The 19,737-nt window shown below is 38.3% G+C and overlaps 1 protein-coding gene across 2 annotated transcripts in view; it reads right to left on the reverse strand.

Moving 5' to 3' along the window:
- KCNQ1 (potassium voltage-gated channel subfamily Q member 1) overlaps positions 1–19,737 on the reverse strand; it is a 330,886-nt gene that overhangs the window by 98,634 nt on the left and 212,515 nt on the right. For both annotated transcript variants that reach the window (XM_066320893.1, XM_066320892.1), the window contains 4 exons: positions 11,156–11,231; positions 4,470–4,564; positions 3,766–3,812; positions 2,887–2,948 (listed from right to left, as the gene is read on the reverse strand). In XM_066320893.1, coding sequence (XP_066176990.1) covers positions 2,887–2,948; positions 3,766–3,812; positions 4,470–4,564; positions 11,156–11,231 — 280 coding nt within the window. The remainder of the gene's footprint in view (positions 1–2,886; positions 2,949–3,765; positions 3,813–4,469; positions 4,565–11,155; positions 11,232–19,737) is intronic.

Here is a 19,737-nt window from a genome sequence, read left to right on the forward strand (position 1 = left end):
TTTTTGATTTTGAGCTTGGTAGCAAGCCAGCTGTGGCCAGGTTCCTTGAGGGTAGGCTGAATAGTCACTCACAGATGTTTCAAGGATGAAAAGAGAAGGCTGGTCACCGCAAATAAATTGATTTGCTGCTGTAATCCTGCTCAACAACATTCCCTGAGGTATCGACACACACGCTCTTGGACCACTGGCACTTGGCAGGGTGTGTGAGCCCCGCCTGGGTGCTGCACTCCTGCTGGTACATTCCCACTGGACCATGGCTGATGGGGCTGTGGGCAGCCCCCTGCACCCAGCATGGCAGAGCACCTTTAGGAGAGCACAGCATTTGCCACCCTCAGCTTTGTAAGCAACACAGAACAATGGCAAAGTTAAAATATGCCGTGATTACACGTGAGATGTCTTTTCATGAAGGCCTAGCAGGCTCTGCAGTCTCCAGTCACGTTCACAAAACCACCTTTTCAGTGTCTTGCCAAAACGACAGCATTCAGTGAGTGGGAAGGAATCTGCAGGAAGGTTCTTGCAAGCGTGATTCATCCCTTTGGCTTTTTTATGTTAGGAAATAATCCTTAAGTTCAAGATCACAAACTGTGTATAGCACAAGGTCAAAGTTTCCCTCAGTGCACAAGATGAACAGACTAGAGGACTCTCCCTTAAATGAACATTTACAGAAGAAAACAACATTTTGCTGATGTCAATACTTGAAAATTCAGGGGTTTGCCATAAAAGATCATAATTCCTGTCAATACACTGCTGTTTAAGGTTTTTATTTTAAAATGTTCCTTTTAGGTGCCATCCCCTCTGTACTGCTGGCTGTACCTAGCCCTCCACTGACTTACAGGAGATTTTTCAAATCCTCAAGAAGTGTTTAGATGTTGACACTATCCTGCAGCACTGAAAATACCTCCTCCTGAAGTCCAAGACTGGAAATTAATTCAAAAAACAAATGGGATGAAACTGTCTAAAAATATTTTGTCATCTTAAAAACCACCTGATATCCTTAATATAATGTTCAGCTCAGGAAGGATTTAACTGTATGTTGAAAGCATACCAAGCACCAGGTACTTTATGAGAAAGAGAGGGCCAATCTCTGAGACCGAAAATACCAAAAAATTAGCTTTGGCCACCATCTACATCTGCAGAAAAATGTGATTCTAGTATTGCCAGCATGTTTTTATGTTAACCACTGTTTGCTGAGTCCAACTGAAATTCTCTATTTTTAGCCTTTCAGCTACTTTCAGATAAAATTCCTGCAGATAGGACTAGCTGTATAGGGCAGATAACATACAACTCTGAAACCACAGATGACCTCATGCAACTGCAAAGAAAGAAGGGTCTGTTACTTAAAACAAGGCTAAAATTTAACCCAGCTATACTAAAATTATACAGGGAGTGTTTTACAGTCCCATTACAAGACATAAAAACCCAGTCACTATAAATTCACGGTGTACTTATTTGTAAGGATGTAAAAAAGAGTAATTAATAACCCCCAAACAGCTTATCTCTGAGCCAGTACAACACCAAGCCTTTCCCAGGCTCGCTGGAGATTTTACAAATAGCACTGAGAAGCTGCTTCAGCTGCCATTTGAGAATTATTTGTCCACACTGAAAAGTCATTGCTCTTTGTCACAAGTCACAAGACATTTCTTAGTGTTCCACACTTTCAGTTGACATTATGGAGAGAAAATAAATAAATGTAATCCAAACTTTCTGGAAAGGACTTCCATGAGTAACACATATTAACCACAGATGTGAGGGAGTACTGCACAGTGATTCTTTTTTGTGCTAAATGCACTCTTCCTTCCTCTCTTCTACTCTACTCCTCCTCTGTGTCTCCCTGTATACCAAAAGAAACCCACTTCCTTTAAAACACCATTAGTTCCAGGAGAGTGAAGTCCTGAATACCATCATCCAAGTTTATTAAAGTAATTCAGGAGAAATGTGTAAGGGATGGGCATGTCACAAGTGAATCAGTGCAGATCAGGGTGCTAGTCTGTAGTCCCTGGGATGTATTGCTCACACCTCCTTTAGTGTGCAGAATATTTGCTTGATATTTCTTCAGAACAAAACCTTCATGAGGTTACCACATAGTTCTTTTCCTCAGGAAAAAGTTTCAGTCTTAATAATTAATGAACAGCTCAGATACATGAGTGAAATAACTCTGAAGTAAAGAAAATGCTTTCACTCCCTCACCAAATCACTCCAAGAGGTGAGTAAAAGATCCAAACAATTCTTAACTCTTCCTTTCTTTCCTAAATACCAGCACAGGCAAACTGGTGTTTTTCAACAATGACACAACCTCTACCTGTCATCCATTTTCTCAATCACAGCCAGCACTGAAATAAAGGCTTACAAAGCACTTAACTGCTAATTTGTGATTATAGAACAAGTCTGATTTTTTTTTTTTTTATTCATGTCACTTGGAAGGAGAAACTCCACTTATCATAAGGAATGAAAACCAGGACGGAACAAGGTTTGCTATTTCCCTCTCTACGTAATTGTAGGTGGACTTATGTAAACAACAGAGCAAAGATCAAAGGCAAATCTTAGGGACCATAATATACTGAGTTATTAAAGGAACAGAGCCTTTTATCTCGTGTGGAGGAAGGAAGTAGAGCATTGAGACATATGCAATATATGCAATCAAAAATAGAAAACCCAAGTGAGTCCCAAAAGAGACTGAAATCAATTAAATTCTGTTTTCTTTTCTTACTCTGTTAAAATGACGAGAACCAAAAATGCAATCTGTGACAAAAATTTTAGACTCCATCACCTGGAAAAGCCAGGCATTCAACTCTATTTTAAGTTGAATTTTCCTTCACATCCTATGAAACAAGCTCTGTTCGATCACAAACCATGTCCTCATTCACTGCCAGTTCAACTGAGGCTTACCTTGTCCTCCACTCTGTTCAGCCTGGCACCAATCGTGTTATTGCCTCGATCTTTGCTTTTCTCTGTGGAACAAGAAACATATTCAAATTAATATATGGTGGTATAACAAAATAGCAGCAAACCACAACAGGGTGTGTTTAACTAGCCCACCAACACTGTGTAACTGAACACCCTTAACCAGGCTGATAGATCCATTTCTTAAAAGTAGTTTTCTGTTTCTTTTTATAGCATTGGCCCACGCCAGGGTTTTTAATAGCCCTGAGTTTAAGGCATTTTTAATCTTAGTCCCACGCTTTAACCACAGAGAGCAAAAATGTTCCCAATTTAGTTAATGTTTTAATTACTAGTTAAAAACAATCTGCTACTTTGCAAAGGACTCTACAGCCAACTTGAATAACACATTTGGTAATATTTTATCTTTTCTTACCCCACTATAAACTATATAGAAAGGTGAGTTTTCAAATGACATAAACAGAAAGTTTTCATTAGCTGAACTTGTCTCAAACAAACGTAGTTCTTTGTGCTCCTTTTCCAGTGTCTTTTCAAAGCTTTCAAAGACCTATGTGAATATCACAAATTTCATAGGAACTCTGTAATCTTAGCACACCAATTTATTGAATATATGGTAAGTCTCAGAAAGTCTAGAGCCAACGTTTTGAAGACTTCAGTGGAGGTAGGTGCTTTAAGTATCTAAGTAAGAACAATCCTAATTTAAAAGTGTTGATGACTAAATATTATTGCCAATGCTTAATCTTCAGAGCACAACCAGTTGGCACACATTTAAAATTTGGCAATAAAAGGAAAATATTTTAGCAAGTATTTTCCATTAATTGTAAATTCATCAGATTAATTTTAGATACATCCTTTGTATTGACTTACCGGAGACGGAGATAAAAAGAGATGGCTTTCCTATGGACTGGTCCAACCTACAAAATAAAAAGAGACATTTTTGTTTTTTATCAGTCTGAACCAGCATCTTTACTCTGTCTAGCTGGAGCAGGGAGGCCTTTTCAAGGAGAGTGAAATTCAAATAATTCTGGTTTGTTCTGTGAGTAAAGCAGTTGCTTTATGCTAAGAGTAGTTTGAAATGAAAAATGTAGTAGCAAAATGGGATTTGATTTAGATTACTCTACAGATTCTTTAATCACTGTAAAGTTTTTCCATGTGCTCAGCACTGATTTGTCTTTTCCTTGCTCTTCTGCAGCTTTCTTGTTCCATCTGTCATCCCTTAGTTGGCTCTTAATGTGCAATTCTACAAGGGCAGGTGACAGTATTGCACTCTCCAGGTGTAAAACAGCCCCCATCATATAGGGATTGCAGACTATAGTCACAGCTAGCAGGGACTAAGGTAATACACATAAGTCCAAATCATCAGATTTTTCAGCTTTTTGCCCTTTCCTCCGTGTGTGAAAAGAAAACTTCAGGCAAGTGCCATTTTATATTCCCTAATTTTGCAGAGTCCTGCCAATTTGGCACCTTTTACCCTGGCAGTTTCTTTACCCGTGGGCCCTGATTACTGTCAAATTTACAAACATCCTCCTGCTACTGTTTAGGGGTACCAAGACTGGGCTTCATTCACATACCTCCTCTGCAGCTCCTTGATTCGCACCATCAGGTTGAGGTGGCCCTGTGAATACTGCTCGATAACATCTCGGACATCATAGGGCTTTCTGGCTTGCTGTAAAGTAAGAGACAAAAAACATGCCCTTAAGTCACAAGGATGGAGGAATGGCCTGTGGGAATGTAGGTGTTTTTGAAGAGTAAACAGTAAGTTCTTCCAGCACTGTGTAAACACATGGGTTACTTTGATTGCTGCCATGATCACGTATTTTTGTGGAATAATTCTGACAGTTCTCATTTCATCCACCTTTTTGTTACTGCAGGTCTGTATGCCTTTTAAGAGATAATCCACTGAACCGGTGCTCAAAGGAAGTTGGGGCCAAAAAAAATTTATCTGGCACTTTGTTCAGAAGTCTGTGCACACTCTAGTTTCTCCTGGAAATAAGGTTCATACTCCTTGGCCACTGAAAAATAAGGAGGTCTTGTACATGCACAAACCCCTGCTCTCAGTCAGCAGCGGGGGCTCACAGTTCGGGTCTTACTGTGGGAAGTTAAAACACAGTCCTAGAGGAAGGTGCATGACTGATTTCCTCTTCCACAAAGACTGGCTGAGCTTTCAGAATGGCTGGGAAACACTGGTGCAAGAAATGCCTCATGTCTGTAATTTGCTCCTCACACATGGGAAAGACTTCATCTGACCTATTATTAATAAAACAACTTTTGTGTAGTATATAGGTAATAGTGTCAAGATAAAGGCAATAGTATCAACCCATAAGACATCAAGACTAACCAGAAAGCAAGTAAACCAACACATGGAAGGGTAGCAACAAATTAAAGGTATCTTAATCCTACATCTAGAGACCAATCAGTGTCAGAACTGGTGTTCTAAGCACAGGAAAGACATGGACCTGTTATAACAAGTCCAAAGGAGGCCACAAAGATAATCAGGGGGCTGGAGTCCCTCTGCTATAGACAGGGTAAAAGAGTTGTGTTGTTCAGCCCTGAGAAGAGAAGGCTCCAGGGACAACTCACTGGAGTCTTTCAGTATTTGAAGGGGGCTTTTAAAAAAGATGGGGACAGACTTTTATTAGGGCCTGTAGTGACAGGACAAGGAGGAAATGGCTTCAAGCTGAAAGATGACAGGTTTAGATTAGGAAGAATATTCTTTAGGAATATTATTAGAAAGAAATTCTTCTGTGTGAGGGTGGTGAGACACTTAAATGGTTTACCCAAAATAACTGTGGATGCCCTGTCCCTGGAAACATTCAAGGTCAGGTTGGGAGGGGTACTGAACAACCTGACTGGGTGAAGATGTCCTTGCCCACGGCAGGGGGTTTGCACTACATGACCTTTAAAGGTCCCTCCCAACCCAAACTATGCTATGATTTCTGACTCATTTCTTATGCTGTTTATAGAAACTCCGCAGATAATTTTCAAGGTTTTGCAAAAATCTTGGTAACACTGAGTTACAACTTCTCCTTTCTTGTTTCTTTTGAGAACAAGGAAAAGATCTTTCAGTGGTAGCTTCTAAGATACCATATCTGGATCCCTTTTGAAACCTCAGAAGTATTTTGACACCTGTACTTCAAAAGCAGATGTCTCTGCACTACTTTATCTTATTTCCCAAACTTCAGAATTTCTTCAATTCCATGCCATAAATACCATTTTCTTTCTAAGCCAAAGGAAAGTGGGATACAGTACAAAAAACAGGCCGTAGAGACTGTGGCACCTTCATGCAATCCCCCACATCTGCTTGAGAAGTAGCTCCCACACTTCAGGAATGATTCCTTTAATGACATCACTTCATCAAACTACATTTCAGTCTCCCAGATTCCTCAAGTCATCTGCAAGCCTTGGGTGAATGTGAGGTACTCTCTAGTGGAAGGCTAAGCAGGACTGGGAATTGCTTCAATCTAACCAAGGAGCACAGAAAAATTCCCAAGCATCTGAAGTGCTTACACGCACATAAATCATAACTAACATCCACAAAGAAAGAAATATGATTCTGTGATGGCATAAGCCTGTAAATCTTTCCATGGACTAGTACTGTAAACATGATAATATAAAAAAAAAAAAAAAAAAAAAAAAAAGAATTCTTGGATTCTTTTTGTACTATAAATAAGCAAAACAGAAATCTGCAAGTTTGAAAACTGCAGGTTCAGAAAAGGTGTTCAGTAAGAATAAAGATGCAGAGCTATCTCTGCCATCCTCATACTCTGACACAGGAGTCTGACAGTAGTGTAGGTATTTCCCTGCCTCTTTTTCATTTACAGGGCTGTTTCTCACTCTTTAAAATAAGAATTGAAAGTCTAGAGTAAATATATTTTATGAATGAGGCTAAACTTCTGAGTACAACTGGGTATATAAGTCAGTACTGATTTTTCTGTAACTGCTTCATAATGAAAGCTGATCTTCTATGAGGAAATAATCTTGATGCTGACCATATAAAAAACCTGCAGCAGGCAACAAATTAGTATGGAAGAGAGAAAAGTAGAAACCAGTCCCATAGTTTTAACTGCTTTTCTTCCTTACTTTTGGTCCTCTGCTAATTAAGCAAAACTCATGGCAAAACTCTTCTTAAATACGTTAGAATTTCCCCCATCATAAATGAAAGTTTTTAAAAGGCACAAAACCCAATGCCAAATATTAAGTTGTGCACCACTGGCTGTGGTTGTTGTTGTTCCCTAGTAACTGCATGGGCAGGGAGGCACATCTGGGAAAGGGGAATCCCGGAAAGGGGAATTTCTGGGAAATGCAACCAGGTAACATCTAATATAATGGGCAGAACACCCTGTGAAACACAGGACACTGAAATACATAGTTTAGTACAGTCCAGTATGTAGGATTACAAAAGATTACACACACTATTCATAAGAATCACGTAAAATGATGAACTACAAGACTATAAATATAAGATTTTCCAGGGAAATTTTAACAAATCAGGCAACAGTTATGTCATTGGTAGAAGTGCAACCTCTATTTTTAATTTATGCTATGTATAGAATATTTGCCATGGTAAAAATTAAGCCACAAGTTAAAAAAAGCTATTTTAGAAGGAAATTAATTTACTCATTTGGAAGAATTTACATGGAAAGGAAATGGAATAAGTTTTCAAAATGAAAATGTGAAATCAGAACAAATCCCTGGTCTCTGTATCTGTGATGGATAGCACAGTTTCATGCATGTATATTTGTTTGAAGACTTCTAGAAACTTTCATAATTGGAAAACAAAGGTTATTTCCTCATAAATCAAGCAAATGGGATAACTGAGTATGGTGACTTTTTTTCTGAAATTCAGTTGTAATATTAGAACGTGTCAAAAACATCTGCTTTACAATTAATACATAAAAATAATTTCTGGTAGATAGGGTGAAAAAAGCCTAGAAAAATATTCATTTCTAAGCCTGCTTTCCCTATAATCTACAAAATCCTTGCTTAACCAGAAGTCATTCACATTCACTGATGCACAGGCCTTGTGTTGAATGTGATCGTTTGTATCGAATTTGAAACAGTCCTACAGACTTTACAAGAACATAAACACATCCATAAAAAAGGTATTAATTCTTTATAATATTATGCTGGGTTCATGGGCTATACATGGGCATCCTCATAAGGACTATATTTAAGCCTATTTGAAATACAGTCTAAACTTCTCTCCTTCTTTTTAAAGAGGAAATTAGACTTCACAAAGATTGCTTTTCATGTCCTTTGAAAATCTTTGTATCCCTGTTTAGCTTTTCTTTCTTTATTTGTTTTATTTATTTCGTTTTCAACAGGAAGGCTTTGTTTTCTAACTGGCTTTTGTCCTTCTGATGCCATCACCCCCTCTTAGTAACTGAGCCCTTCAAAAATATATCTGGTCAAATTTAGGCCTACAGGTGTGTCCTGCAAACAGCTGGTATAGTTTAAGAATCATGCTGGGTTCATGCTGGGACCTATTTTGCAAAATTTTCCTCTTCCTCTCCTTCTTCCTATGCTGCCCTACTCAAAAGGTTCAGAGGCAACTCTAAAAAATACTCTTTAAAGTGCTGGCCTTCCTTAGTGTTCCAGCTAATTTTAAGCATGAATATCCCAATGAAATTGGGTTGTGTGTTTGCTGTGTGTCTTTTCAACAGTTACAGGAAGAAAATACCTGGAATTTCTTTTTTTGGAACATATATTTTACATAAATGTAAAGCTTAGAAACAAAATACCTACTAAAAACCAGTGGTACAGACCTTTTAAATGCTGCAAGATAGATTTTTAAAATGCACCTTCTGCTTTACCTTATTCTCAGACATTACATTAGTCAGCTTATTAGGAACAGTACAGTCATTGCTTGGCACGTGTTAAAACAATTTCATTTCTGATGATTATTTTATGTGCATGGAACAGCTTTACAACATACTTTTGATGAAAGAATAATGACAGTGGTTATCGCTTAATTAGGAGAGATTTTCAAAAGCACCTTGTGGCTTGAATTTCAAGGTGACTCTGTGCATTAAGTTACTTGGATGCCCTGGAAAACTGTACCTTTCATGCTCTCCAAATTTTTAAGCTTGATCAAAACTTCATATTCAGAAATTATGGAGAAGTGCCAGATATTACCCTACTTTGCTATCAGAGATTCTGCTTCTGAAGAAACAGCAACGTATCACCTGTATACAGGAGTGGAGACCTAAGATCCGCTTCACAAATGGCAGTTTTAGTTTTTTAGCAGCAGCTAATATTGATCATTCAGGAAGATGGAAAACTGCTAAAGAGAGATGAGAGACAACTCTGTCAAGTGATTTTGTAGATGGCCAGGACTGGGCCTTTTGCAGATGCGAAAGTGAGAGTACAACTGAGAAGCCAGATTAGCAACTGAGATACCGAGCACAAACAAGTTTCACGTATGAACTGAATAGTCCCATTCTACTCAGTCAAATGCTTTTTCAGCTTCTATCAAATCATCTGCCGCAGGGGAGTTTCGTTTATTTGCCAGGTGGATAATGTTGCACACAGTGTTCAGGCATTTTCAAAATCTGTTTCTGACAAATACCACTTGGGAGGTAGATCTACAACGTGTGGATTTCTTGTTACTAAGCAGCTTAGTTAATACCACGGCAAATATTTTATGATCTAAATTTATGAGAGCAATGATTCAGTAATTACCACAGAACAAAGGATCACAATCAAGTTTTAGAACGAAAATAAATTAGATTTTAATGGAACTGGCCACATTCAGGCAATTATTCACACAACAGCAGCGGACACGCCACTGGAATGGGTCACATCCCTTGCCAAATTTCAAGTGCTGACCAGCAAGTGCTAAAAAAACTTCTCAACAAAATGACTATAAGTATTACCTTCAAGTAGTTGAGACACTGTACATTTCTTAATTTTAGTCTAATACTGATAATAAAAGGTGAAATGTGCTAGCAGAAACTTTTTGAAAGCATTCTCTTCAAGAAAACTCTGGACAGAGGACATTTCAGCCATAACGGTGATGATCTGAATACATTTCACATAACTAAAGCAATTTTCTGACAAGCTCAAGCAACCTTAGCCATAAATCAGCTCAAGAATTGTAGTAAAAATGAAAATATTCAAAGTAGAGATTTGCTAAAGAATTCAGGCAGTGCTTCTGAATTTTACAAGGAAATCAGAATTGTGGGTTGGTAGTAGCAGCAAACTTTGCCCTACAGATATAATGGACTGTTAGTCATCATCATTGTCATCATCATCAGCATCATCATAATCTTTTTCATCTTAAATTTTTTAGCCTTCAAATTTGAGGGAGAAAAGACACTCCCTTTTTGGAGGGTCTAGATGAGATAGCTTTCTGGTTTATTGGAAGCAGTTTTAGCTAGGTCACGTATGAAAATGGATGTAGGCAGTTAAGCCCCTCTCATCCTTTGCATTTTCAGTTGTGAAGCCTGTTCTCTGGAGAGTATCCTTTATTAATTAATTTTAAGTAAGGTAATATAGTTATTGCCTATATATACATTCACCTGGCATAAATCAAGCTGAAGGCTGCTGACATGTGTTTTTACTGGACTAATGAAATTTAGTTTTAGAAAGTTTGCAGTCAGAATTTTTTATTCAGACCAGGAAACAAGGTTAATTAGCTACTGTTAAATGGTTATGACATCACAAGACCACAGCAAGTGGAGTGGCACATGGGAAATGTATCAGTGAAGGCCAGAGGAGAAGAGAATCAGTATCTCACTAACTGGGAAGGAGGTCTCTTACTATGCAGAGAGGAGAAAGGAGAAAGAAATGAGAAACCTTCCAATACACTAACAGATTTCCACCTTGGTTTCTTATCAGGACTTCATTATCATTGAGTAAGGGACAGAAACAAGGCTGAGGTAGTATTTTAATCTCTAATCCTACTGACTCGGCATGAAAGCAGCACACAGCTCAGAATTAATGGAGACATACGAGTATGTTTGCACTGCCAGAAAGAGACAGCGATAACAGAGGGCTAAGGGTCAAGTCCATTAGCAGAAAATAACATTTTAATTCAGGCTGCATTTCAGGAGTTTAGCCTGTTTCCAGTGCATCCATAGTTGACTAACCTGCTGTGAAACAACCACCCTATTGAAGGAGGGAGAGAATAGTGGGTGTAGATCACCATTACTGAAATGAATTGTGTCAGTCTCTCTCTTAAGTTTCTAAAAGAGACAATGGATCAGGAGAATAAAAGGGTTTATTTAGAAAAAGAGCTTTTCTATTCACAACTCACCTGGAACTTTTTTTTTGCCACAAAATACTGCATCCTCCGGATCACCTTGATGGCAGCGCGGTGGTGTTCCCGCAGCCTGTGGGAAAAGAGAGGAGGGTGAGGGGAGGAAGGAGCATCTCCATCCAGACAGTAAATACAGCAGGCTGCAGAAAGTCCTTCACCAGCATGTCCATGTGCAGTGTAAGCAGCTGTGATCCAGCCTGGCAGCACAACACAGCGCTCTGTTGACCTTCCTCGCCTTTCAAGAAGGTTTTGAAAATCCAGATTTTATCTGACCCATGCTAGGTTTGCACCCATTTCACAGCTAAAAGATGTGTTCACATAATCTCCTTCTGTGTCTAAGCAGATCTCCATGCATCCCTCCCAGTTTCATTTCCACAAAAAAACCCCAAACTCTCAAGTTCCTGCATACCCAGCCATGAACAGCTTTTATACAGTCACTCCAGTTTTTAGGATTCTTTTGGTTTGTTTGGGTTTTTTGAGGTGTTCACCCCACAATTTCTTCACAACATGTTTCTTCACTTACATGTTTTTTTCCACAAGAATTATTTAAATTAAAAAACACTTGAAAGATTTTTGATTTGTTGACTGCTAAACTATCCAAATAAATTTGTGGTTGCTGGATATAACATCTACATACACATTCATCCCCAAACTGAACAGTAACTTAATATAATGACAAAATTATCTGACAGGTCTTTAAAAAATATATGCCCCTCTTTGTGCATATACATATGATCTGACAATAGAATAAAAAAGAAAATAATTTGCTCATTGTGCTTTTAAATGACAGATTTTCGTAGAATCTGACATTATTTTTCAAACAGTGCCTTAAAACAAAGTTATTTCAAATTTTTCAAAGCTTGCAAAAAAGACGCATTTTTCTTAACATTAAAAGATAGTATCAGACATTAAGCCAAATATTCAGACTGCTCATTCAATTATTCAAGATTCACCTGAATGACATTACAGCACCATCTTTATTTCTATTTTAACTGCATGAACATCTAGTGTTTCTAACTCTCATCCCAAAGAGCCTTCTAGTGATGTCTTTGGGGAGCAGCTGTAAAAGCAGTTAGGTGTTCCACATGTTTTATCTTTATCAACTCATTATTAGTAATACTGATAGACTGGAATACTGACATGTCACCTTGCAGTGCTTTCTGTCTGTACTGAACATGGCAGCATTCATACTCACTAAGGGATGGAGAAGTCATATGTAAACTCTGTAAAAGTTTGTGAAATTTTGGGTCTCTAGTATGTTATATCATGGTACCACCCAAGCCTCTTCAGCTAAATATAATCTAGAATCCTAGTGAGTATTCAGGTGTTTCCTCAGGATCGATCTCTCCCAGCAAATAAAAGTTCTGCATGTGCAAATGGTGGATATCTGTCCTCTGAAGAGGCGTTACTGGGGTGTTCCCCTTTCTGAAAACTCACTTTTTAGTAGGAAACAGTAAAAAAACAGTAGCAAAGCAAAAAGTAGAACCAAAAAAAGCCATAATTTTCTACTTTTAGCTATTGCCTCTCAGGTGGGTTCTTTCTGTTACAGAAATTGTTCAGATTTAGCAATGACAGAAAAGATTATTTTCTCCAGAAATAGCATAAAATTCATTGCTTTTCAATCCAATAACATACAACTTTTCACCGCAGGTCTACAGATGGTTACCCCCAAGTGTATTTATATAAATCATCTGTACCTTAATAATTACACACCAAACCTGCAGTTGGATCTGCATAGGAAGCTTTTTCCCTCTTAACACCTTCCTGAGGTGTCTCAGAGACACTGTTTCCAGGCCCCTGCTCCCACAGATCTGAATTCAACATCATGGTTCGAGTTACAAAAATGGAAATTTGCTACTCCTGACTGGAATCGTTGTGTGTTTGGATCAGTTCCCAGTGGACAGAGTTAGCCTAATGCTAGTTCAGGGTACCCCTCTTCTGTGAGCCTGTGCTGCATCATTCTGCTGCTAAGGACTTGGATGACTTTCCCCAAACGTAAAGAAATAAAGTGTTTGGGCTTTTAAGTTCTCCTTTACAGAGATGGGAGCCAAAAAGGTAAAAACTGTTTAATTTTCTAGTAAATATCAAAGGTATGATATCATGCAGCTATACATCCTATATATAAAAGCACACAAAAACATCTTTTGACAAATAGATACACATTTGAATTGCCATAAAACTGCTTGTAGTGTTTTGGTTTATGCCTCATTTCCTCTGGGGTGTTCTTCACAGTCCATTATTTCTGAGTAAAACATTTTTCTTTGGGACAGCCAGTCACCAGTACAACACACCAAATCCCTCACTCTCCATCTAGAGGACCAGTCCCATCTATAAGCAAGGCAGGATGATAATAAAAATGGTATTTGCCATTCCGTGAAATAACAAAGCTACATGACCAAAATGATTTTCCAATGCAGCTATTCCCCATCAATCATTTGTCAGTGCTAACATGAGCTACCATGCCAGGAGGGAAAGTTAATATTCTCATTTTAATCCTTCCCATTTCCAGCTCCAGTAGGAAGCCTTACAGTAAGCTTGTTTCTGCTCATGTTGTAAAATGTAATTCTGAACAACAGGATGTCCTGATTCCCCAAGATTAAATGCTTCTGCGATGAGAGAAGGGAATAAAGGATTTAATTAGTAGCCAAGGTTATGATTCATGGTTGTTTGATCTCTTTGGCAAACTAGTAGCAAACACTTTAGTAAATTGAGAGCTTAACCATTAACTGGTGATATTTGTTTGTTCAGCCACTTGTGACATCTCTGAATTTTGGTTACAGAGGGGCTGTCTGCAGCCTCTGGGCACATGGAGCACGCTCACATGTGAGATAGGCACTCAATGCATTACTGCCCTCACTTCTGTGAATATTTAATTTTTTTCAGTAGTCTGGCTGGAAATGACCTCACCTGCTAGAGCACAGCACCTCACCTTCCTGGTGTGTCCATCCCCACAGCTGGGGAGAGACACCCTCTGGAGAGGCTCTGCTGTGCACAGTGAGTCTCTGATGACAGCGTGGAAGGGATTTTCAGGGACTGATGGGGTCCTCCAGAGCCTTTCTGCTGCAGTGGAGCTGTGTGAGCTACACTCCCCTGCAACTGCAATCCCTCATTTTCAGATGTTTAGTTTTGCCTGACTCTGGGGGAAAGCTTGTTGGATAAGTGCATTAGCAACAGGGTCAGCAGACCTTTTGCCCTTTTGGCATCAAAGCTATTTTCCTCTCCTGAGCATTCATCAGGCTTTGAGCCTCACTGTCACCATACCCATTCATATCATAACTGACATCTGAAGGAACTTGCCAAACACTGTTGGACTGATTCTAATAACCAGCAGCAAGTTACCTTAAAAACTAATACACACAGAAAGCCTTTAAAATTAAGCTAAAGGTCCTTATTTCTGTTACTGGACAACTTCTTCACCCTGCACCCTTCTGAAGAAAGACTGCCAATAGCTTTCACTGGATATGAGTAATTTTCTTTCTCAATATGAACATGACATCAAGATCACCTTGACTACAGCACCATTATGTGACATTTCTCATGGACTTAAACTCACAGAATTAGGTCCTGAAGCCACCAAGGAATCTACAACATTGTAATAACCCTTAGGAATCCAGAAGGATGAAGAAGGATATAATGATTCAACAACAGAAGACCATCCTAGTTGTAATAGGGCCAACAGACTCATACAAACCTACATTATTTGCAGGTATAAACTAGGTCTGCTTTATATGTGCACTGAAAAACAACTTGTTGTGGATGCAGGCACTATTCAAAGCATAAGAAACGAGGACAAAAACCCCTGGCAACAAAATACAATGGATTGAGCACCCAAATCAAAAGAAGGCCTGGCAGAATTAAATGACCAGAAATCCTTAGTTTTTCCTTACCTACAACCTTCCAAATTGGTTTCTTCCAAGTGAAATTTCTTCACTTGGAGGAAACCCAATCTCTTCATCAGTCCATCAGAAATCTGAATTGGAATTTCACTTAAATTGTAAAACAAGCATGATGAAATAACTTTATGTAACTCAACCAACATTCCCATTTGGGTGGAAAGTTGCTATACATTATTAAATGAACTGTTGCAATTCAGACTTTCGTATATTTGACTACACATTGTTCATTTTCCCCAACACAATCAGCCAAAACCTCAGTAGGTTTCCAAAGCTGTGGCTCATTCCCCAGTCCCACACTCACTGACAGCCACAGTGAATGTCACAGTTCAGTCAGCACCCACCTGCCTTCTTCCTGCCAGGGGACATGCAGGGACACCCCAGAAGAATACTCTGGGACAAAAGCTAAAACTTTTTAATTGCAAAAACTTTGTGGCTTTATGAAAAAGAAACAAAGCAGGTGCATGATTCAGCTGCTCTACGATTCAAAAATAAAAACTTTTTTTTAAATTAAGCTTTTTAAGATTAATCCCAATTTTGACATAAAGTTATTTTGATAAAGAATCAGAAAAGAAAAGCAATTATTAATTAGAAAAAAATATTGTCCTTACAAAGCTGCTAAACACTACATCAAACCCTTAGTAATTCCTTTAGAAGTTTGTTCCCCTTTTCATCTCAGGAAGGTGTTCTACATATTGGTTTAGTGTTAAGAGAAATATTAAAGCAACAGGGCAGAGGAAAGGTGGTGCTAATTTCCTATGTGTAACACTTGTCTTTTTGTTCATGTGCAGAACATTTCATTATCAGGACTGCAATGTCTGGCACAGACCTCCCAATGCACATGGACCCTGATATTATCGGAGCTAAAAGGTCAACACTGTCTATTCAGAATGAGTTTAACAGGAATGAAAACTCAGTTTTCAGAGGCACAGATTTATAATATCTTTTGCAAAATGCCCATTTCTCAGTAAACCTAACACTGATTTGAAGTCGGGCTCAGCTTTTAAAACATTTCAATTCTCTGCAGTCATCTTAAGTTTCTGACTTGGGACACAGTAAAGTATTAAGAAAGAAGATTGAAGTTGGTCGGCCCGAAGGTTTTGGCAGTAATCATTATTTAGATTTGAGTTTTATCGTTAATGCATCAGTTTTTAATCATATGTTGTGCATGTGAACTGAAGTCTTTTTTTCCATTAAGGCACTGAAAAACATTCCTTGTCACAGAATCTGGTGGATGAGATTCAGGGTAACTACATTAAGCCATTTCATTAGTGCATTTAAATCTAATGAAATCTTCTGTCCTTAGTTCTCCAGGTACTTTAGGTATAGAATTTGTGGCCCAAGCTTATTCTGTCATTCCCTGCCTATTCCCAGTTAATGAGAATCCCTCTGCACTGAGCTACAGTTTAGGTGCTGAAAGGTGGAAGAGATTAGGTTGCATTGCTGTGTATTCTGAAAGAGGAAATACTTGATCATGATACCCAGGGATAAAATCAGAATCACTGATTATTTCCAATATTGTTGACTACCCAGTTTCTCCTTTCATTTTTTGCTAGTTTAGCCACTGTTATTTGCCATCATTATGATCAGTTTAGTGGGCGCTCTCTACACATAGCCTGGCCCAAAAATGATTTGCAAAAACTATCTTAAGGACAAACCAGTAAAAGCTACCCAGAAGTGTTGGAAAAGTATGATGACATTTGAAGAGCAAAACCAGTTAGAAATCTGAAGTTTATTAAATGGGCTTGGTTTGCACAGAATCACAGAATGGTTTGGGTTGGAAGGGACCTTAAAGATCATGTCATTACACGCCCCCTGCTGTGGACAGGGACACCTTCCTCTGAACCAGGCTGCTCAGAGCTCCTTCAAACCTGGCTTTGAACAGTTCCAGGGATGGAGCATCCACATCTTCCCTGGGCAACCTGTTCCAGTCAGTGCCTCACCACCCTCACAGAAAAGAATTTCTTCCTGATGCCTCATCTAAACCCACTCTCTTAGTTTGCAGCCATTTGCCCTTGTTGTGTCATTACTTGCCCTTGTAAACAGTCTCTACATCTTTCCTGTAGGCTCTCTTCAGGTACTGGAATTTACTAAATGCTCCCATAATATTTTCAGTGTAAGTAAAGTTAGAAACTAGTGGTGAGACAAATCAAATCTGAAATTCATCTATCCCTCCATGGTTCTCACCACTGGCATATTCACAGGTTGAAATTCAATAGAACTACAGAAATAGTAGATACACATAGAACAAGAAGAATCAATAGAAGGTAAGATAGATTTGAAAAATTTCTTTGGTCTCAGAATTCAAAGGAATTTTAGTAATTACTGGCAAACAATCTGTTTATGAAAGATTTACACCTGCTGAAATCCTGTTCATGCTTGTAAATTAGCTATGAATGGGTAAGGTTTCATCAAATGGATTTGTTCATCTAAGCACTGAATAATTCAACAACAATACCTAGTTATTTCTATGAAGACATTTGATGAATAATTTCTATAGAACAGTATGTTTCAAGGGTTTAATATCAAAAATAGAAGGTTTTTTTTACATAAATGCATGTCTTACAATGTAATTTCTGTTCCCAGCCTAGGGGAATGCAGGGGCTGACTTCCGTGAGTATCAGTGATTCTAAAATAAAAACTGCTCTGCAGGAGTAATGTCAAATCTAGGTTTTGGTGAACCCTTCAGCCAGTAAACAATTTGATTATTTACTAATTGTGAACATTAGCCCACAGGGAATTAGCTTAAGTTAAATTAACATTTGTACTCTTCTTCCCCCATCATGTAATTTCCCAACTATATGTGGCTGGTCTTTTTTTTATTTAAAATATGTAATTTTAAAACCACAGTCATCTTTTAATGGATTTGTATTCTATTCTACAGCAGCTTTCATGTCTCCCTTCTCTAAAATCATGTGTTTAACTGAGAAATCCTTTCATGTAGTTAGAGCAAAACTCTTTCCTCTACAGATAGTCTGACTTAGCTTGATTTTGCTTGCAGATTTTTAACAGAAATACAAAGAAGTACAAGTTTAAGAAATAACTTCTCCTTTGGGGGGGGATGTTGATGTTTTAAACAAAAACAAACAAAAATACTTTCCAACTAGACCTAAGAAGGTCCAGAATAGTTAAGCAGCATAGGATTTTGGAGCATCACACTCAAATTTGTCCAATTTTCCTTGGAGGAAGTGGTCCAACATACTGTATGTCTAGAACCAAGACAAATTGCTGAAGTAAGAATGAAGATCAGGTGTAGGTTTTCAGAACTAATGGCATTCTGGGGCAAACAGACGTAGCAACATATTTCTTCTGTGGTCTGCCCAGAGTGATGAACACACCCTTATGAGGATAGTTTGCATGGAAATCAGGCAATAGCAAGAAATGTCTTGTGCATCCTAAATTGTCTTTACTATGCATTTTCACAATTCCATTTTAACTTACGCCAGTTACTAGGACATGAAGAGCTGCACAAAGAACATAGGAAAAAAATAGGAAGACAAAATTATCTTTGGATGGGACCAAAAAGCCACATAAAAAAGCAGGAAAAATACACAAGCCAGTTCCTCTTTTGTCAGAAGCAATTATTGTTTTGCAGCTTTGGTGATGTCATTATCAAATACCAATTGATATTGATGTCCATATCAAATCACAGAGAACCCTTATTCAGCTCTAACTCTACTGAGTTAGAAGGCTGTTGCTTTTTCACACGGTTTCAGGGCCAAGCAATTTGAAAGTAGCGAGACACAAATGAGATCAGAGATAAGTAAATAATAATGTACAGCACTCTTACAGACACAATCTGACACATTAAACCCCTTTTCTAAAGAAGCTGAATTCAGAATACAACAGAGGTTTTTGTTCAGTGCACACAGGAAGCCATGGGCATTATTATTTTGCCTCCTCTGGTTAAAAGCCATCTTTTCAGATTAAAAATAATATTTCTTTGTAGAGCTTTTCATTTATAGCTCTGAATTATACAAAGAAATGCAGGGCTACACTCAGAGGCACTAGGAAGAAATAACCATATTTCCTCTGGCTACTTGCCTCTCTATTGTTTGCCTATTAAACTTACAATAACCTTTGAATATTTAACTGGCTGATGTTACACTACTTCATTATGCTCGAGGAGCTGCTCACACTACACAGTAGCTTTTTGCTGTGCTCATTGTAGGGAACTACAAGGCCCCTGAAGACTCAAGGCTGAGTGTGACTTTTCTGTTCGGCTTAAATTGCATTGCTCAGAATGCACTTCAGATACAGCTTGTACACAAAAATATCTAATGCTGAATATGAGATGCAAAAGCATCAAAATGATGTAACCCATTGAGATTTCTCAACGATTTGTTTCTATTCTCAAATATTTGCTTCTATTCTACACAACATATGGTAATTTAACATATGCTATATCTCACATCTTAATTAGGACACATCTTGTGGTACTACTGCTGCCATCCTATTTAACCTTTTGTTTTGTGACAAAAGAAATAAGCTTTCACTGGGTCAGCTACTGATGCAGTTCATAGGGATCCATGAAAGGTCAAAGCAATATTGTGTTATTTAAAGCTCACACAATGACTTTAGTCAGAACCTCCTCCACTTTTTTCCCACATCTCAGTGATATGCGTATTTTCAATAATGGTGAATAGATGTCAAACATTGTCTCTTATTTGTAAAACCAATCGCAGG

Source organism: Sylvia atricapilla, chromosome 6 (assembly GCF_009819655.1).
Source record: "Sylvia atricapilla isolate bSylAtr1 chromosome 6, bSylAtr1.pri, whole genome shotgun sequence".
NCBI lineage: Eukaryota > Metazoa > Chordata > Aves > Passeriformes > Sylviidae > Sylvia > Sylvia atricapilla.